General features: G+C 36.8%; 1 protein-coding gene and 1 pseudogene across 4 annotated transcripts in view; both read left to right on the top strand.

Moving 5' to 3' along the window:
- Window positions 1-16,909, top strand: part of ZNF800 (zinc finger protein 800) — a 50,189-nt gene that overhangs the window by 12,195 nt on the left and 21,085 nt on the right. For 2 of the 3 annotated variants that reach the window (XM_081244137.1, XM_081244136.1), the window contains 2 exons: window positions 8,003-8,146; window positions 10,338-12,030. In XM_081244137.1, the coding sequence (XP_081100263.1) occupies window positions 8,003-8,146; window positions 10,338-12,030 (1,837 nt within the window). Of the gene's footprint in view, window positions 1-8,002; window positions 8,147-10,337; window positions 12,031-13,257; window positions 16,320-16,909 lie in introns of those variants that run through there. The other variant, XM_081244138.1, reaches the window with a different exon arrangement.
- Window positions 611-3,161, top strand: LOC308622580 (tubulin alpha-1A chain-like; annotated as a pseudogene). The gene has a single exon. The product of its transcript is annotated as a tubulin alpha-1A chain-like (transcript).

Here is a 16,909-nt window from a genome sequence, read left to right as displayed (position 1 = left end):
AAACCTAAGGCAAGAAAGAGTTAAATATAGGAAAAGGAATAATTAGGGGTTAGGCAGTGTGGCTCTCTCTGTCTCTCTCTCTCAGGGTTAGGAGTTGTGGAAGAACTTCTGTGGTTGTCCAGATGAACTTTTGCTGCTGTCTTGTCTCATGTTTCAGGTTGTAGAAAGTTTTAACTGTTGACAGAGGCACAGTTGGTTGGCTGTGTCTAATTGTCAGTGACCAAAAGCAATCAGAAAAAGGTAGCTGATTAGAATAAAGCAGTTATGTCCCCATGGGAAACCAACAAAACCTTAAATGGTAACTGAAACTAACTTAGGGAATAACTTTTGCCTGTATTTATGGAATGAGGGCACATCTTATTTTTCTAATTTGGAAAATATGTAAGCAGAATTGGAAAATCATTCAGGTCCCTCTTTTGACTTTCTGGTCAACTTTACATAGACTTAAAAGAAATCTTACTTATAGGGAAGGTTTTCTGAAACATAGAGAAGGCTCTTCAGTATGTCACTTAACAAATGCCCATCAGGCCTGGTCCTGAAAGCTGGGAGTACAGTGGTGAGCATCAAAGGTATCTTCTCTGTCCTCTTAGAGCCTCCAGTTTAATGGGGATACAGAAAAGTAACTAATTACAAGGTAGCGGGGTAATGTAGTATAGATGTATAGGGTGCTCTGGGGAATATAGGGGAAGAATTCTTTTTTTTTTTTTTTTTTTGCGGTACGCGGGCATCTCACTGTTGGGGCCTCTCCCACTGTGGAGCACAGGCTCTGGACGCGCAGGCTCAGCGGCCATGGCTCACGGGCCCAGCCGCTCTGCGGCATGTGGGATCTTCCCGGACCGGGGCACGAACCCATGTCCCCTGCATCGGCAGGCAGACTCTCAACCACTGCGCCACCAGGGAAGCCCGAGGGGAAGAATTCTTAACAAACAACAGGAGGAGTCCGAGAAGGCTTCTTGGAGGAAATGACATCTAACCTGGAATCTGAAGGATTGCTAGAAGTGATCCAGACTAGGGAAATGAGAGAACGTTATAGGCAGAGAGAAAAAAACATAGGTGAAGGCCTGAAAAGTAAGTGAGAGAGAGAATTTGGTGAATCCAAGGACCTGAAAGAATTTTGGTATGCCTGGATCAACACAGCTGTGTTTGTATATGTGTGTGTGTGTGTGTGTGTGTGCGCATAGGTGACCTGAGAGTGGTGGAGCATTTGTGATTGATAAGTCAGGCAGGTTCTCTTACATCGACCACATAAGAGTCGCGCTGTAAGAAGCAACAACCTCTCCTTCTCCTCTCTGCCATCTGCTCGGCAGCCGCAAAACAGCAGCTGTGTGTGAGTGCATCTCCATCCATGTTGGCCAGGCTGGTGTCCAGATCGGCAGTGTCTGCTGGGAGCTCTGCTACCTGGAACATGGCATCCAGCCCGATGGCCAGATGCCAAGTGACAAGACGATTGGGGGAGGAGATGACTCCTTTAACACCTTCTTCAGTGAGACAGGAGCTGGCAAGCATGTGCCCAGGGCAGTGTTTGTAGACCTGGAACCCACGGTCATTGATGAAGTTTGCATTGGCACCTACCGCCAGCTCTTCCACCCTGAGCAGCTCATCACAGGCAAGGGAGATGCTGCTAATAACTATGCCTGAGGTCACTATACCATTGGCAAGGAGGTCATTGACCTCGTCTTGGACCCAGTTCGGAAACTGGCTGACCATTGCACAAGTCTTCAGGGCTTCTTGGTTTTCCACAGCTTTGGTGGGTGAACTGGTTCTGGGTTCACCTCCCTGCTGATGGAACATCTGTCTGTCTGTTATGGAAAGAAGTCCAAGTTGGAGTTCTCCATTTACCCAGCCCCTCAGGTTTCCACAGCTGTAGTTGAGCCCTACAATTCCATCCTCACCACCCACACCACCCTGGAGCACTCTGATTGTGCCTTCATGGTAGACAGTGAGGCCATCTATCATCTGTCGTAGAAACCTTGATGTTGAGCGCCCAACATATACTCACCTGAAGAGGTTGATAGGTCAAATTGTGTGGAGCCCTGAATGTTCATCTGACAGAATTCCAGACCAACCTGGTACCCTATCCCCTTATCCACTTCCCTCTGGCCACATATGCCCCTGTCATCTCTGCTGAGAAAGCCTACCATGAACAGCTTTCTGTAGTACACATCACCAATGCTTGCCTTGAGCCAGCCAACCAGATGGTGAAGTGCCACCTTCGCCATGGTAAATACATGGCTTGCTGCCTGTTGTACCATGGTGGGACATGGATCCCAAAGATGTCAGTGCTGCCATTGCCACCATCAAGACCAAGCGTACCATCCAGTTTGTGGACTGGTGCCCCACTGGCTTCAAAGTTGGCATTAATTACCAGCCTTCCACTATGGTACCTGGTGGAGACCTGGCCAAAGTACAGCGAGCTGTGTGTATGCTGAGCAACACCACAGCCATCGCTGAGGCCTGGGCTTGCCTGGACCACAAGTTTGACCTGATGTATAGCAAGTGTGCCTTTGTTCACTGGTACGTGGGTGAGGGCATGGAGGAAGGAGAGTTTTCTGAGGCCTGTGAGGACATGACTGCCCTTGGGAAGGATTATGAGGAGGTTGGTGTGGATTCTGTTGAAGGAGAGGGAGAGGAATACTAAAGTTAAAATGTCACAAAGGTGCTGCTTTTACAGGGAAGCTTACTCTGCTTTAAACATTGAAAAGTTGTGGTCTGACCAGTTGATTTGTTCAAACATTTAGAGAAGAGCTAACACCTATCCTTCTCAAACTTTTCCAAAACATAGCAGAGGGATGAACACTCCCCAACTCATTCTACGAGGCCACCATCACCCTGATACCAAAACCAGACAAAGATGTTACGAAAAAAAAACACTACAGACCAATATCACTGATGAACATAGATGCAGAAATCCTCAACAAAATACTAGCAAACAGAATCCAACAGCACATTAAAAGTATCATACACCATGATCAAGTGGGGTTTATCCCAAGAATGCAAGGATTCTTCAATACATGCAAATCAATCAATGTGATAACCCATATTAACAAATTGAAGGACGAAAACCATATGATCATCTCAATAGATGCAGAAAAAGCTTTCAACAAAATTCAACACCCATTTATGATAAAAACTCTCCAGAAAGTAGGCATAGAGGGAACTTACCTCAACCAATGAAGGCCATATATGACAAACCCATAGCCAGCATCGTTCTCAGTGGTGAAAACTGAAACCATTTCCACTAAGATCAGGAACAAGACAAGGTTGCCCACTCTCACCACTATTATTCAACACAGTTTTGAAGTCCTAGCCACAGCAATCAGAGAAGAAAAAGAAATGAAAGCAATCCAAATCAGAAAAGAAGTAAAACTATCCCTGTTTGCAGATGACATGATACTATACACAGAGAATCCCAGAGATGCCACCAGAAAACTACTAGAGCTAATCAGTGAATTTGGTAATTTAGCTATAAAATTTGGTAAAGTAGGATACAAAAGTAATGCCCAGAAATCTCTTGCATTCCTATACACGAATGATGAAAAATCTGAAAGAGAAATTAAGGAAACACTCCCATTTACCATTGCAACAAAAAGAATAAAATACCTAGGAATAAACCTCCCTAAGGAGACAAAAGACCTGTATGCAAAAAACTATAAGACACTGATGGAAGAAACTAAAGATGATACAAACAGATGGAGAGATATACCATGTTCTTGGATTGGAAAAATCAACATTGTGAAAATGACTATACTACCCAAAGCAATCTACAGATTCAATGCAATCCCTATCAAACTACCAATGGCATTTTTCACAGAACTAGAACAAAAATTGCACTATTTGTATAGAAACACAAAAGACCCCGAATAACCAAAGCAATCTTGAGAAAGAAAAACGGAGCTGAAGGAATCAGGCTCCCTGACTTCAGACTATACTACAAAGCTACAGTAATCAAGACAGTATGGGACTGGCACAAAAACAGAAAGATAGATCAATGGAACAGGATAGAAAGCCCAGAGATAAACCCACGCACATATGGTCACCTTATCTTTGATAAAGGAGGCAAGAATATACAATGGAGAAAAGACAGCCTCTTCAATAAGTGGTGCTGGGAAGACTGGACAACTACATGTAAAAGAATGAAATTAGAACACTCCCTAACACCATACACAAAAATAAGCTCAAAATGGATTAAAGACCTAAATGTAAGGCCAGACACTATCAAACTCTTAGAGGAAAACATAGGCAGAACACTCTAGGACATAAATCACAGCAAGATCCCTTTTGACCCACCTCCTAGAGAAATGGAAACAGAAACAAAAATAAACAAATGGGGCCTAATGAAACTTCAAAGCTTTTGCACAGCAAAGGAAACCATAAAAAAGGCGAAAAGACAACCCTCAGAATGGGAGAAAATATTTGCAAATGAAGCAACTGACAAAGGATTAATCTCTAAAATATACAGGCAGCTCATGCAGCTCAATATCAAAAAAACAAACAGCCCAATCCAAAAATGGGCAGAAGATCTAAATAGACATTTCTCCAAAGAAAATACACAGATTGCCAAAAAAAACATGAAAGGATGCTCATCATCACTAATCATTAGAGAAATGCAAATCAAAACTACAATGAGATATCACCTCACACTGGTCAGAATGGCCATGATCAAATAATCTACAAACAATAAATGCTGGAGAGGGTGTGTAGAAAAGGGAACCCTGTTGCACTGTTGGTGGGAATGTAAATTGATACAGCCACTATGGAGAACAGTATGGAGGTTCCTTAAGAGACTAAAAATAGAACTATCGTATGACCCAGCAATCCCACTACTGGGCATATACCCTGAGAAAACCATAATTCAGAAAGAGGCATGTACCACAATGTTCATTGCAGCTCTATTTACAATAGCCAGCACATGGAAGCAACCTAAGTGTCCATCGACAGATGAATGGATAAAGAAGATGTGGCACATATATACAATGGAATATTACTCAGCCATAAAAAGAAATGAAACTGAGTTACTTGTAATGAGGTGGATGGACCTAGAGACTGTCACACAGAGTGAAGTAAGTCAGAAAGAGGAAAAGAAATACTATATGCTAACACATATATATGGAATCTAAAAAAAAATGGTTCTGAAGAACCTAGGGGCAGGACAGGAATAAAAACACAGATGTAGAGAATGGCCTTGAGGACATGGGGAGGGGGAAGGGTAAACTGAGACAAAGTGACAGAGTGGCATGAACATATATACACTACCAAATGTAAAATAGATAGCTAATGGGAAGCAGCCGCATAGCACAGGGAGATCAGCTCGGTGTTTGTGTCCACCTAGAGGGGTGGGAAGGGTGGGGGGAGGGAGATGCAAGAGGGAGGAGATATGGGGATATATGTTTATGTATAGCTGATTTACTTTGTTATACAGCAGAAACTAACACACCATTGTAAAGCAGTTATACTCCAATAAAGATGTTAAAAAAAAAAGAAAAGATTGATGAGTCACGGTTAGCCCCAACTCGTTTTTTTTTTGGCGGGGGATGCTTACTGGGAATAAATATATGCTCTCTACTGATATATAACTGTGTAACTGGGACTAAAGAAGAAATTGATACTGTTTTTGTTTTTTTATGGTTGATTGACAGAACCTGATTTAGAGATGCAGTTTTACGTTTTTACAAATAACTTTTTTTATGTATAACTTCATGTTGTACGTTCTAGTTAGATCTTCAGTAGAATTCTTAAGCTAATCCTAGTTCAGATTATTTCTGTGTCCCTCTTCAATCCTTTTTAACTACCTTTAGAGGCAGAATTGAATTTGTAGTATGGGTCTAGTGCAGAATTTTCCCATGTTTTCTTCCATCTGGTAACGCACCCACCTACACTTACCAAGAACTATATGTAGATCAATTGGAGAGGTGTATCTAAAATGTTTTTTTATCATCAGCCTATCTCTCATAGTTTGTCAGTGACTTATGAGGTTAACTATGAACTAAATATATTAGCACTTTATTGCCAATATATTTTGTAATGTGAAATAAACTAGAGAAGTGTGTGTGTGTGTGTGTGTGTGTGTGTGTGAACTTACTTTTATACAAAGTATAATACCCAAGCTATCCTCTGAATCTTTTAAAAATGTGTGTTTTCTGATTTTGCAGTAGTATGGTCTAGTGGACCAAATTAAACCTTGAGTTGGATTGGGAAATAGTGGAAGTTATTTTATTATATATCTAAATATATATTTTTTTCCTCAGGAGAAACCTGGATTTATAATTTAATTCTTCTAGAATTTAGGTTCATATTTTCTGTCATAATTCTCCAAGATAGGTTTGGTTTGTTTGTTTTAAAAGATGAATAAGCCAAGGTGCAAAGATTATATAGCCCTTTAAGTGACACAACTAGGCGATAATCAAAATTGGAATCTCTAAAGACTTAGTAAAGTTCTGATAATGTGGTAATCTTTTTGCAGTAGAAATTTGAAGGCTGGCTTGTCTTCAAAAAGATAAACATGATGATTAATACAATAATTAAATATAAACAGATTGCAAAAGATTGAATCAGAAATGCTTAACCTTTATGGATCCTACAGTATTAATTATGCTACTGAGATGGTGTTTATTCTCTAGTAGTCTCAGAGTTTTAATAGTCACGTGCTTGTTGAATGATGGGACACTGTGCACCTAGATAGTCTTAGGTATTTTTCAGGACGCTTTTTTCTCCCCTCTATTTTTTTTTTTTTTTTTTTTTTGCGGTATTCGGGGCCCCCACCGCCGCGGCCTCTCCTGTTGCGGAGCACAGGCTCCGGACGCGCAGGCCCAGCGGCATGGCTCACGGGCCCAGCCGCTCCACGGCACGCGGGATCCTCCCGGACCAGGGCACGAACCCGTATCCCCTGTATCGGCAGGCGGACTCCCAACCACTGCGCCACCAGGGAAGCCCTCCCCTCTTTAATTTAAGTCAATATTATTATCATTTTTTGAGGAAACCAAAGGCTCATTAATTAGTGAACACTGCAGATCACTTTTGTCAATTTACCTGTGTCAAAGACCTGTAGGAAGTAGTGACAGAAGAGCTTCTATTTGTGTTTTATTTTAAAGATTTAAAGAATGCTTGTTGCTGTTTATTTTTTCTCTGCCTTTTGATCTTCCATCATAATAATGCTTAGATTCCGTAGATCAGTGGCAATTCTTCAACGAATATTTATTGAGCATTATTAGAGCTGAACACTTTGTAGCTGTAAATAAGGCAGGCTTGGTCTTGGCTGCCTTGGAGTTTATAATCTAGTGGAAAAGACGGGCTTTAAAGTAGTAATTATATCAATATTTAATTTATTGCAATTAGGGTGAGTTTTTGAGGGAGAAAGACTTTGAATAAATTTCTGGTGGTATTAAGAGACCTAAGCAAAATTCAAAACCATGGACAAGGATTCTTTACTCTCACGCTGAATGGCCATATCCCACGTTGTCCCAGAACCCGAAGTAATTTAAGCTGAATTTAAAAAGAAAGTCACAGACAATCCTGTGACAGTTTTGACCTTCTTTAAGGAATCGGGGAAAGTGTATTACTCATGTTTACTTCCTAATGTGAAAGAGAGCTGGAAGAACCAGCCAAAAACTTGGGTTGGGGTGGCATTTAATTCTTCTGTCACACTCCAGGTCTATTGAATCAGAATCTCCAGGAGTGGGTCATGTACATCTTTATTCCTCGGTCATTGTGATGATCAACCAGATGTTGGAAGCACTTGTTAAGATAGCCCAGGAATTGATTGGCTGCTGAATTAGAAAAAGGCCATCAGTTTCAGCTGTCCTAATATCCAAATGATAGTAGAATTTTGCTTAGAACTTAGTTTATAACTTAGTTCTGAGTATAGTGTGGTAGACATTGGCAGTGCCCGTATTTTGTTTTTAAAGAGTAAAACTGCACCTTTGGATTGTCAACAGTGGTTGCCCAGTTTAAAACTGCATGTTAAAGTTACCTTTTGTGTGAAATTTTCTTTTCTTTTTTCCCTCAGGAACTAAACAACTTAAGCATATTTTATTAAAAGATGTGGACACTATTTTTGAATGTAAATTATGCCGCAGTCTCTTCAGAGGATTACCAAATTTAATTACCCATAAAAAATTCTACTGCCCACCAAGTCTCCAGATGGATGACAGTAAGTTTTATTCATATATTCAATTATGCGTTTTGCTATGTATTCTTGTACTACAGCTGTACATTTATGTTAAAATGGTATCGATGTCTAGTTACAGATAATTTAGTGATAGAGAATAAGATAAAATACTTGACTCAATGTTATATTCAGTTTCTTAAATAGATACTTTCATATCTGTTTTTCATTTGGATTTTGCTAAAGATATATGCGGTTAGATTTTTGAGTATATTTATTTGTATTAAAGTATTGGATATTGTTTTTGAATGTTTATATGGACTATACAGTTTATATCCAGGATTTTTGTAAGTTAAAATATTAATGCTTGATGAGGGTGTTGGTATTTTTCCTCCTTACTTCTTAACAACTTGTTACCAGATATGACTCATCATTAACTTAGATTCTCCTTAAGTAAATGAGAGGGTTGGAAATAGAGCAAAGAATGAGTAAATGAGTTGATTTTTTTGGTAATTGTAGAGAGCATTAAAAAATACTTGTTAATCTTTCTAGTGTTTTCTGGGTCTTGATTTGAAGATCAGTTTTATTCTCAGTGAAGTTTATTAGAGAGGTCATTTTATCAGAAATTAGATTGTGTTATGGGCTAACCTGAGATCTGAAATAGCTTTATGTGATAAAGGCAGGTAGTAGCCTAACAAAGTCTTTGTGGAACCAAATGTTTGTTGAATTAAGCATATTGTCTCTGTATAATTAAGTTGCAGTATATATAATGGTATTATTTTCTTGCTTTAAAGACTAATGTAAATTCCTTAAAATATTTTAATAAGTAATAGGTTACTTTCATTATTTCTTGTTCAGGGGTTTAACTCTTGTGGACTTACAAAATATAGAATTTATTTTGTTAGTTTGATATTACAGTTGCATTATGGATTTTGTGCATTTTTCTGCTTAACCTTTTTGGGATGGAAATGGAATGCAGAACTCCAAATATCAAAAGTACTGCTTTAATTATTAGCATGAAGCTTATTTAAAGTATGTTATAGGACATAGATGAAACAGAAATTTCATATTTGTCTGGAAACTTTCCCTACCACTGTTAGATCTTATTATACTTCTTTTTATCCTTGAAATGTAAATGAAAAGGTAGTCTATAGAGATAAGTTTCAAATCTAACCTTTTAATTAAAGAACTAGTAGGAATTTAATTTCCTGGTAGTTATTCTTTGTTATTTTTTGGTGTGAACTAAAGTTTAGTTGAATTTTAGAGGGAAATAGATAAATGGATTTGCTGTATTATTGTGCACTCTTCTGCAATACTTATTGTAGAAATACTTCTGTGAAAGTATAATTCCTCTTATAGATACCACTTTATCCATTTTAAAAAGAAAGATTAGTAGACTAGAAGAGCTATGATGAGTCATTTCTTGATTTATAATTAGATACCAGATTTGATGCTATACTTGTAGCTAGATTTTAACATTGTATGTAGAAACATAACCAGTGTTAGACAACTCTGTTACAATAGGAATATTAGGTTGCCTACAGACGGTGCAATTATTGCACAGATAAATAAAGCTAACTCTGTTTTTGGAGTTAATCTGTAGTTTTTAATCATTTGTTTTAATAGGTTGCCATGTTAAGAAGACATGTAATAGGACTGAATTTAGCAAACACTTCTATACATCCTGTCATTCATGTTTATATATTTTCCTATAAATCTTCTTCATTTTTCATAAGATGTTCAAATGTCCCTATACAATTAGATGAGATTATTTATTATGGATTAAGTTAATAGGAATGCTGTTATGTTTTCTAAAAAAAAAATTATTTTTATATGTAGTAACATTCTTCATGATGTTTTATCCATCTTGGGTTATGAGAACTTTGATTTGCCTTTGCTAGCCTAAAAATATGAAATATTATTTTATTGTTTAGGATACCCATGTGCTTAAATATTTTATATTAAGGGCCCTTATTAGAAGTAACTCTTCAGATTGCATCTATTCCTTAACATTTGTGTACCATGATGAGATTGTAAATTAAAGCAAATTTTAATTTAATTAATGCTTGTTTTTATACTCATGAAATACTGAAAAGTAGATAATGCTCTTGTAAAAATAAATGCAAACCAGTAATATAATAAATTTTAAAATAGAGGTTCATAATACATTTAAAAATATTAGAGGGCTAGAGCAGGCTAATTATTTCAGATTAAAATATTGTTTTTTCCTTAACAGACCTTCCTGATGTAAATGATAAACAAAGCCAAGCCATAAATGATCTCCTAGAAGCCATATATCCAAGTGTGGACAAGCGAGAATACATTATTAAGCTAGAACCCATAGAAACTAATCAGAATGCAGTGTTTCAATATATTTCAAGGACTGATAATCCTACTGAAGTCACAGAGTCAAGCAGTACTCCTGAACAGCCTGAAGTTCAAATACAGGAAACTAGCACTGAACAGTCTAAAACAGTTCCAGTTACAGACACAGAGGTGGAAACTGTAGAGCCCCCTCCTGTTGAAATTGTTGCAGATGAAGTTGCACCTACATCTGATGAACAACTGCAGGAATCACAGGCTGACTTGGAAACTTCTGACAATTCTGATTTTGGTCACCAGTTGATATGTTGTCTTTGTAGAAAAGAATTCAATTCCAGACGAGGTGTTCGTCGTCACATTCGAAAAGTACACAAGAAAAAAATGGAAGAACTAAAAAAGTACATTGAAACACGAAAGAATCCAAACCAATCCTCTAAAGGACGCAGTAAGAATGTTCTAGTTCCATTAAGTAGGAGTTGCCCAGTATGTTGTAAATCATTTGCTACAAAAGCGAATGTAAGGAGGCATTTTGATGAAGTTCATAGAGGACTAAGGAGGGATTCAATTACTCCTGATATAGCAACAAAGCCTGGGCAACCTTTGTTCCTGGATTCTGTTTCTCCTAAAAAATCTTTTAAGGCTCGAAAACAAAAGTCGTCTTCAAAGGCTGAATACAATTTAACTGCATGCAAATGCCTCCTTTGCAAGAGGAAATATAGTTCACAAATAATGCTTAAAAGACATATGCAAATTGTCCACAAGATAACTCTTTCTGGAACAAACTCTAAAAGAGAGAAAGGCCCCAATAATACTGCCAACAGTTCAGAAATAAAAGTTAAAGTTGAACCAGCAGATTCTGTAGAATCTTCACCCCCTTCCATTATCCATTCTCCACAGAATGAATTAAAGGGAACAAATCATTCAAATGAAAAAAAGAACGCACCGGCAGCACAGAAAAATAAAGTTAAACAAGACTCTGAAAGCCCTAAATCAACTAGTCCGTCTGCTGCAGGTGGCCAGCAAAAAACCAGGAAGCCAAAACTTTCAGCTGGCTTTGACTTTAAGCAACTTTACTGTAAACTTTGTAAACGTCAGTTTACTTCCAAACAGAACTTGACTAAGCACATTGAATTGCACACAGATGGGAATAACATTTATGTTAAATTCTACAAGTGTCCTCTTTGCACTTATGAAACTCGTCGGAAGCGCGATGTGATACGACATATAACTGTGGTTCATAAAAAGTCATCCCGTTATCTTGGGAAAATAACAGCCAGTTTAGAGATCAGAGCTATAAAAAAGCCCATTGATTTTGTTCTAAATAAAGTGGCAAAAAGAGGCCCTTCAAGAGACGAAGCAAAACATAGTGATTCAAAACACGATGGCACTTCTAACTCTCCTAGTAAAAAGTATGAAGTAGCTGATGTTGGTATTGAAGTAAAAGTCACAAAAAACTTTTCTCTTCACAGATGCAATAAATGTGGAAAGGCATTTGCCAAAAAGACTTATCTTGAACATCATAAGAAAACTCATAAGGCAAATGCTTCCAATTCACCTGAAGGAAACAAAACCAAAGGCCGAAGTACAAGATCTAAGGCTCTTGTCTGGTGAGGAACAGTTACAGAGTTTTGCTTTTTTCCCCCCATCGAACTAAAAAAATCATTTGACCATAATTTATAGCTGGTTCCATTTTAACACATTTGCTTCCATATATCTTACGGCAGTGGGAACTGCAAGAGTAATGTGCATATCGCATTTACCTCTTCAGTGACCTTTATACCAGTGGCTTGGGAACAAAAGTTAACTTCAGAACTTATCTTCCACAGGACAATGCAATCTAGTTATAGGTAGATGGCACAGGGTCAGTGATTTCCTCTCAATGTTGTAAAATATATACATTTATATTGGCTTATGTTTACAATAGAAGTCTTCTGTTTAACTAACTTTGCACAGGTTTAATTTGATTCAGTGACTTAGTCTACTAATTAATACATTGTAGGAAGTTAAGTATATTAGAATGAATTTGTGAAGGCGATAATTATAGGAAAAAAGTCTTTTGAGGCACTGTAATTATTGTTAAATTAATCTGTGACGGCTAAATAAAGTGCTGCACTCAGAAAAAACAATCCCCAAATTGAATTTAGAACAATTAGCATTTATTATTTACGTTTAACATAGTGCTTCCAGGCAAAGGGGGAAACTTGATAAACAAAAGTTTGGGTTTATTTTTCCTTCTCCTTGGGAGTATGTGTTAGTTCCTGTTTTTTAGTTTTGATCTTTGGAAAAAGTGATTGTTTAGGTCCCCGATCCTCTTATTTTTACCTTTTTGTTTAAATAAAGTTTTGGTGATCATTTCAACATAGGTAATATTATTAAGGAGGGTTTTTTTTTTTTTTCTCCTGTGGTTGTGTGTTGCAAGAAAAATAAAATTCCTATTGGGAAGAAAGAAAAAAATATTAGTTTTTTAGAGGGTTTTGGAACAAATGTAGATTTTTAAAATGCAATATGAAATAAGGAGTAGACTTCCTGTACTTGTTTTTGCAAGTCTCTCTATATTTTGAAAGTTTACCTTCAGTACCTGTGTCCCTTGTATTAATGCATTTAATATATTTAATTAGTATTAAATTAGTTTTGGATTCAGGTTCTAAAGCAGTATACTTAGTTTGAGTGCTGAGTAGGTTAAATGTTGTGGTTTGATTATCACACATTTTTTTATTTGTGTGGAAAACTTGAGATGAAACCATCCTTTAGAAGTCATTTACTATTGTATTATTTTGAAAATAAGGTTTTATTGGTAAACTCAAAAGTGTTCATTTATTCCCATTTCTCCTCAGATAACTTCAAGTGATGTACGAAAAGGTTTGGAGTTCATTTTTGTGGAAAGACTTTAAATTGGTGTTAGAACCACTAAACATCTTCAAATGGTACTATGAGGAAAAAAAAAGAAAAAAATTTGATAAATATATGACTGTAACTGCTGTTTTCTGACTAAAATAATAACCATCTAACCACTTGTTTCTAAGGCACTGCCTCTTCCAGCACTTTCAAGTAGCTGTGACATTTTGTATTGTCATCACAGTCCATCAGCTAACCACCCCTGTGCATTTTGGTCTACAGTTTCTACAAAAATGCTGCAAATTTTGTTTTCCAGCAGTTTGTTGATTAAGTGATCAACAACCTGAAGAAAATATCACCACTGGTGATTTTAATTAACAAAGACTTTATATGTTAGCGATTTTAGTTCCACTTTATTTGGCAGAATTTTTATCTGGATTGTACAGATATATAATTTCCTAGTGGGCGTATGTTAGGACCAAAAGACAAATCTCAACACATTATAAATATTTAGCCTACTAAATATTTGTAATTATTTTTACATCCATTTATTTCTAACTTGTTCTATAGCACTTAAATATTTGAGAATTTCATTCTAAAATATATACTATAGGAAACTTCCGGTTCATTTTCATCCATGGATCATCACATTCTTCATTTGTAAACATCTGAGGTTTTTATGAAAATTAAACATTCCCCTATTTTTCTTTAAGTTTCATTCAAAGCACTTTAATGATAGATGCAACTTAATTTTTCAGTTTTTTTTTAAAAGACCACACATTTACTAATGTTAATATGAAGGTAATAAATAGCTTACTGCTATTTTATGGATGCAGACAATCCCTGCACAACCACTTCTTATAATACTAGTTTATTTCTTTAAATATTGCTAAAAAAGGAAGATTGGGGTGTAAACCCTGATTCTTTTTCTCTCCCAAGTAAAATCTTAAATGACCACTTTAGATAATATTTGATCCCTACTGTAAAATTTAGAAAATAATGAATTTTTGTCCATTTTTGTAATCAAGATTTTAGGGAAAACAGAAGTACATTTATCTTTAATTAAATACTGGGCAGGTTTTTGTGTATCAGTATTTTGTACTTTTTAGGGAATATTTTATTTTTTAGTAATTTTTGTCAAATTATAATTTTAAAAGGTACAGCAGAGAATATACCATGTTTTTATATAGGTTCATCCCTGTACTTAGGAGGGACCCTGTCCATCTATATACTTTTTGTATAAAATTTTTAAATGTTGAAGATCCACAAGGTCATAATAAAATGCTTTCATAGCTAGAAAAACATTTACCCTTCCCAGTGCTTTGCACTAAGATATACTGTGAAAGGAAACTAGAAAGACTGTAACTGTTGCTGGAAATGTTCTATATTGAATGTACATGCTCTTGTTGGAAAAATGTACTATATGTGATGGAAATAAACCAGACTCGAAGTTATTTCAGCTAAATGTGCTTCAACGAAGGTGCATTGGTTGAAACTTAAATGTTTTATTATCAAATTTAAATTTATTCAGTGACTATGAGCAGCTACACTTGAAATTTATCCTGATAGTTTTATTTTTAAGAATTAGAGTGATAATTTCTCTTTAATTTAAAAACAGATTTACTTTTCCACATATGGAAAACTTGTACTTATAGGTCTAACTTTAATGATTAATAGTGTAATATATTTAGGGAACTAAATGTGTAGGTGTTACTTCATTTATAAACCATCTTCATTAGTTGCACATTATTAAACCTGTATGTTTGACTTTTGCAAGGTGTTATCTTTTATGCATTCCTACACACAAGACATATTCCAAAGGTGTTTTCCAGACTTAGGTACCTATAACAAATGGAAAGATATGAGGATTCCTAAAAAGCTTGGGGTAGCTCTTTGCTGCAGCCTCTCGTGTGTATGCCAGCCTTTTCCTTTCTGCTTTACTTGTTAAATACTGTAGGGAAGAAAGAGAAATATCCTGATGTTGGTGGAGGAGAGCCCAATTGCTGCAGTTCCCTTACTCCACTCACCTGTTTCCACAGGACCTTTCACATACAGTTTGTCTCTACTGTCGTAACTTTAGAGCCACAGAGCAGGAATTTAGGAGGGGTCATCAAGGGTTCCAAGGACTGTAAAAATATTTTATCTGGGTCATAGAGAAAAAAATAGCATTATGTCAGGACTTGTCTAAATTAGAAGGGCCTAGAGAGATTAAGAATATTTTATCATAATAGCCAAATTAATGGATCATGGGAAACATAGGAGTTAGAGACTAAGCTAGGACCAGTTAAGTAGAATGAAAAGTAAGTGATTAGAAATTCCTTGTTCTTCCTATTCCTTTCTGGTCTTCATCCTTTTTGGTTTTATTTTGACTCGTGAGGTTTGTCATCTCAGAGGATCAGGCTTGAGGGTCTTGAGAAGAGGCCTAAGAAATTTGTGCCAGAAGCTTTTCTGCACACAGGCTGTATAAGCAAGTATTTATAGTACTTTTTGTTGTCGTTGGGGGGAGTAGTGAAGCAGGTAAAGAACCATCAGAAACTCCTTATTTTATATTAAGACCTATTTCTGGCTACAAATTACATCCACTTTTGCTGCAATTTGATCAATTGAGAGTTCTTCTATAGAATTCAAATCATCTTCCTTCCTGAAGATACCTTTTATTCCTAAATTTGGTGGAAGAGGAGAAACAGTAAAAGGTATGGCTTGCGCTTCAACTTCATAAGTTTGTATAGTGCAAGCAAAAGCTGGATGAAGTATAGCTGACACTAAGCAGGTGTTTTGGGTTTTGTTTTGTTTTTTTCTGGCCATGCTGCCCAGCTTGTGGGATTTTAGTTCCCCGATCAGGGATCGAACCCTGGCCTTCGGCAGTGAGAGTACGGAGTTCTAGCCACTGGACTGCCAGGGAATTCCCTAAGCAGGTGTTTATTATAACATGCAGATATACCTTGCATGCACAATAACCATTTTGGTGGTTCATGTCTCTTTCCCCTCCTCTTTACTCCCTACTTCAAGAAGGAAACCTTGAATGTATACATTCTTGAACAATATATAAATTATCCATCCTTAATTTTTAGCCTAGTTATATATATATATATATATATATATATATAAAAGCCAAATTTTCGGTTGACACAGATTGCTTGTATTGTTGAAAAGTACCTTCACATTTTTTTAGGAATATGTATTACATTGCCTTATGGTCAGTAGGCTGTTCTACTCAGTTTGCTTTAAAGAGCCTGTGGATGAGGTAGTGGGGAGTTTTGTGGTTTTACTACAGTTTGAGGCTGCAGGTATAGAAAGAGGAGTTTCCCAGTAGGTATTATGGCAAGTAGGTATGGAGATAGAAGCACAAGTGAGTATCATTTCCTGCTGTGAAGTTGTAAAAGATCTCTTCAAATAGCATGACCACTGAAAATGAGATTTGAAATGCTTCTAAAACTTTAGAAATTAGGTCTCCAGGTTTCTTGTAGTGGCCCTTGGAAATATTCTAGTTCCTTAGTTAGGAGTTTTAGAATTTACTTTTCTAATGGAATCCTTAGATTATCAGGATTATGATTCAGACACAGTCTCGTAGTTGATCAGTGGCCGAGCTCTAAGTTAGGGGCAGCATGATGTCGGCTGTGGTGTTAGACAGAATCCTTCTGTACTCTATGC

This window comes from Mesoplodon bidens (assembly GCF_964165515.1).
Source record: "Mesoplodon bidens genome assembly, chromosome: 9".
Taxonomy (NCBI): Eukaryota; Metazoa; Chordata; class Mammalia; order Artiodactyla; family Ziphiidae; genus Mesoplodon; species Mesoplodon bidens.
Note: the sequence above shows the minus strand (reverse complement) of the source record. Positions and strands in the feature narration are given on the sequence as shown.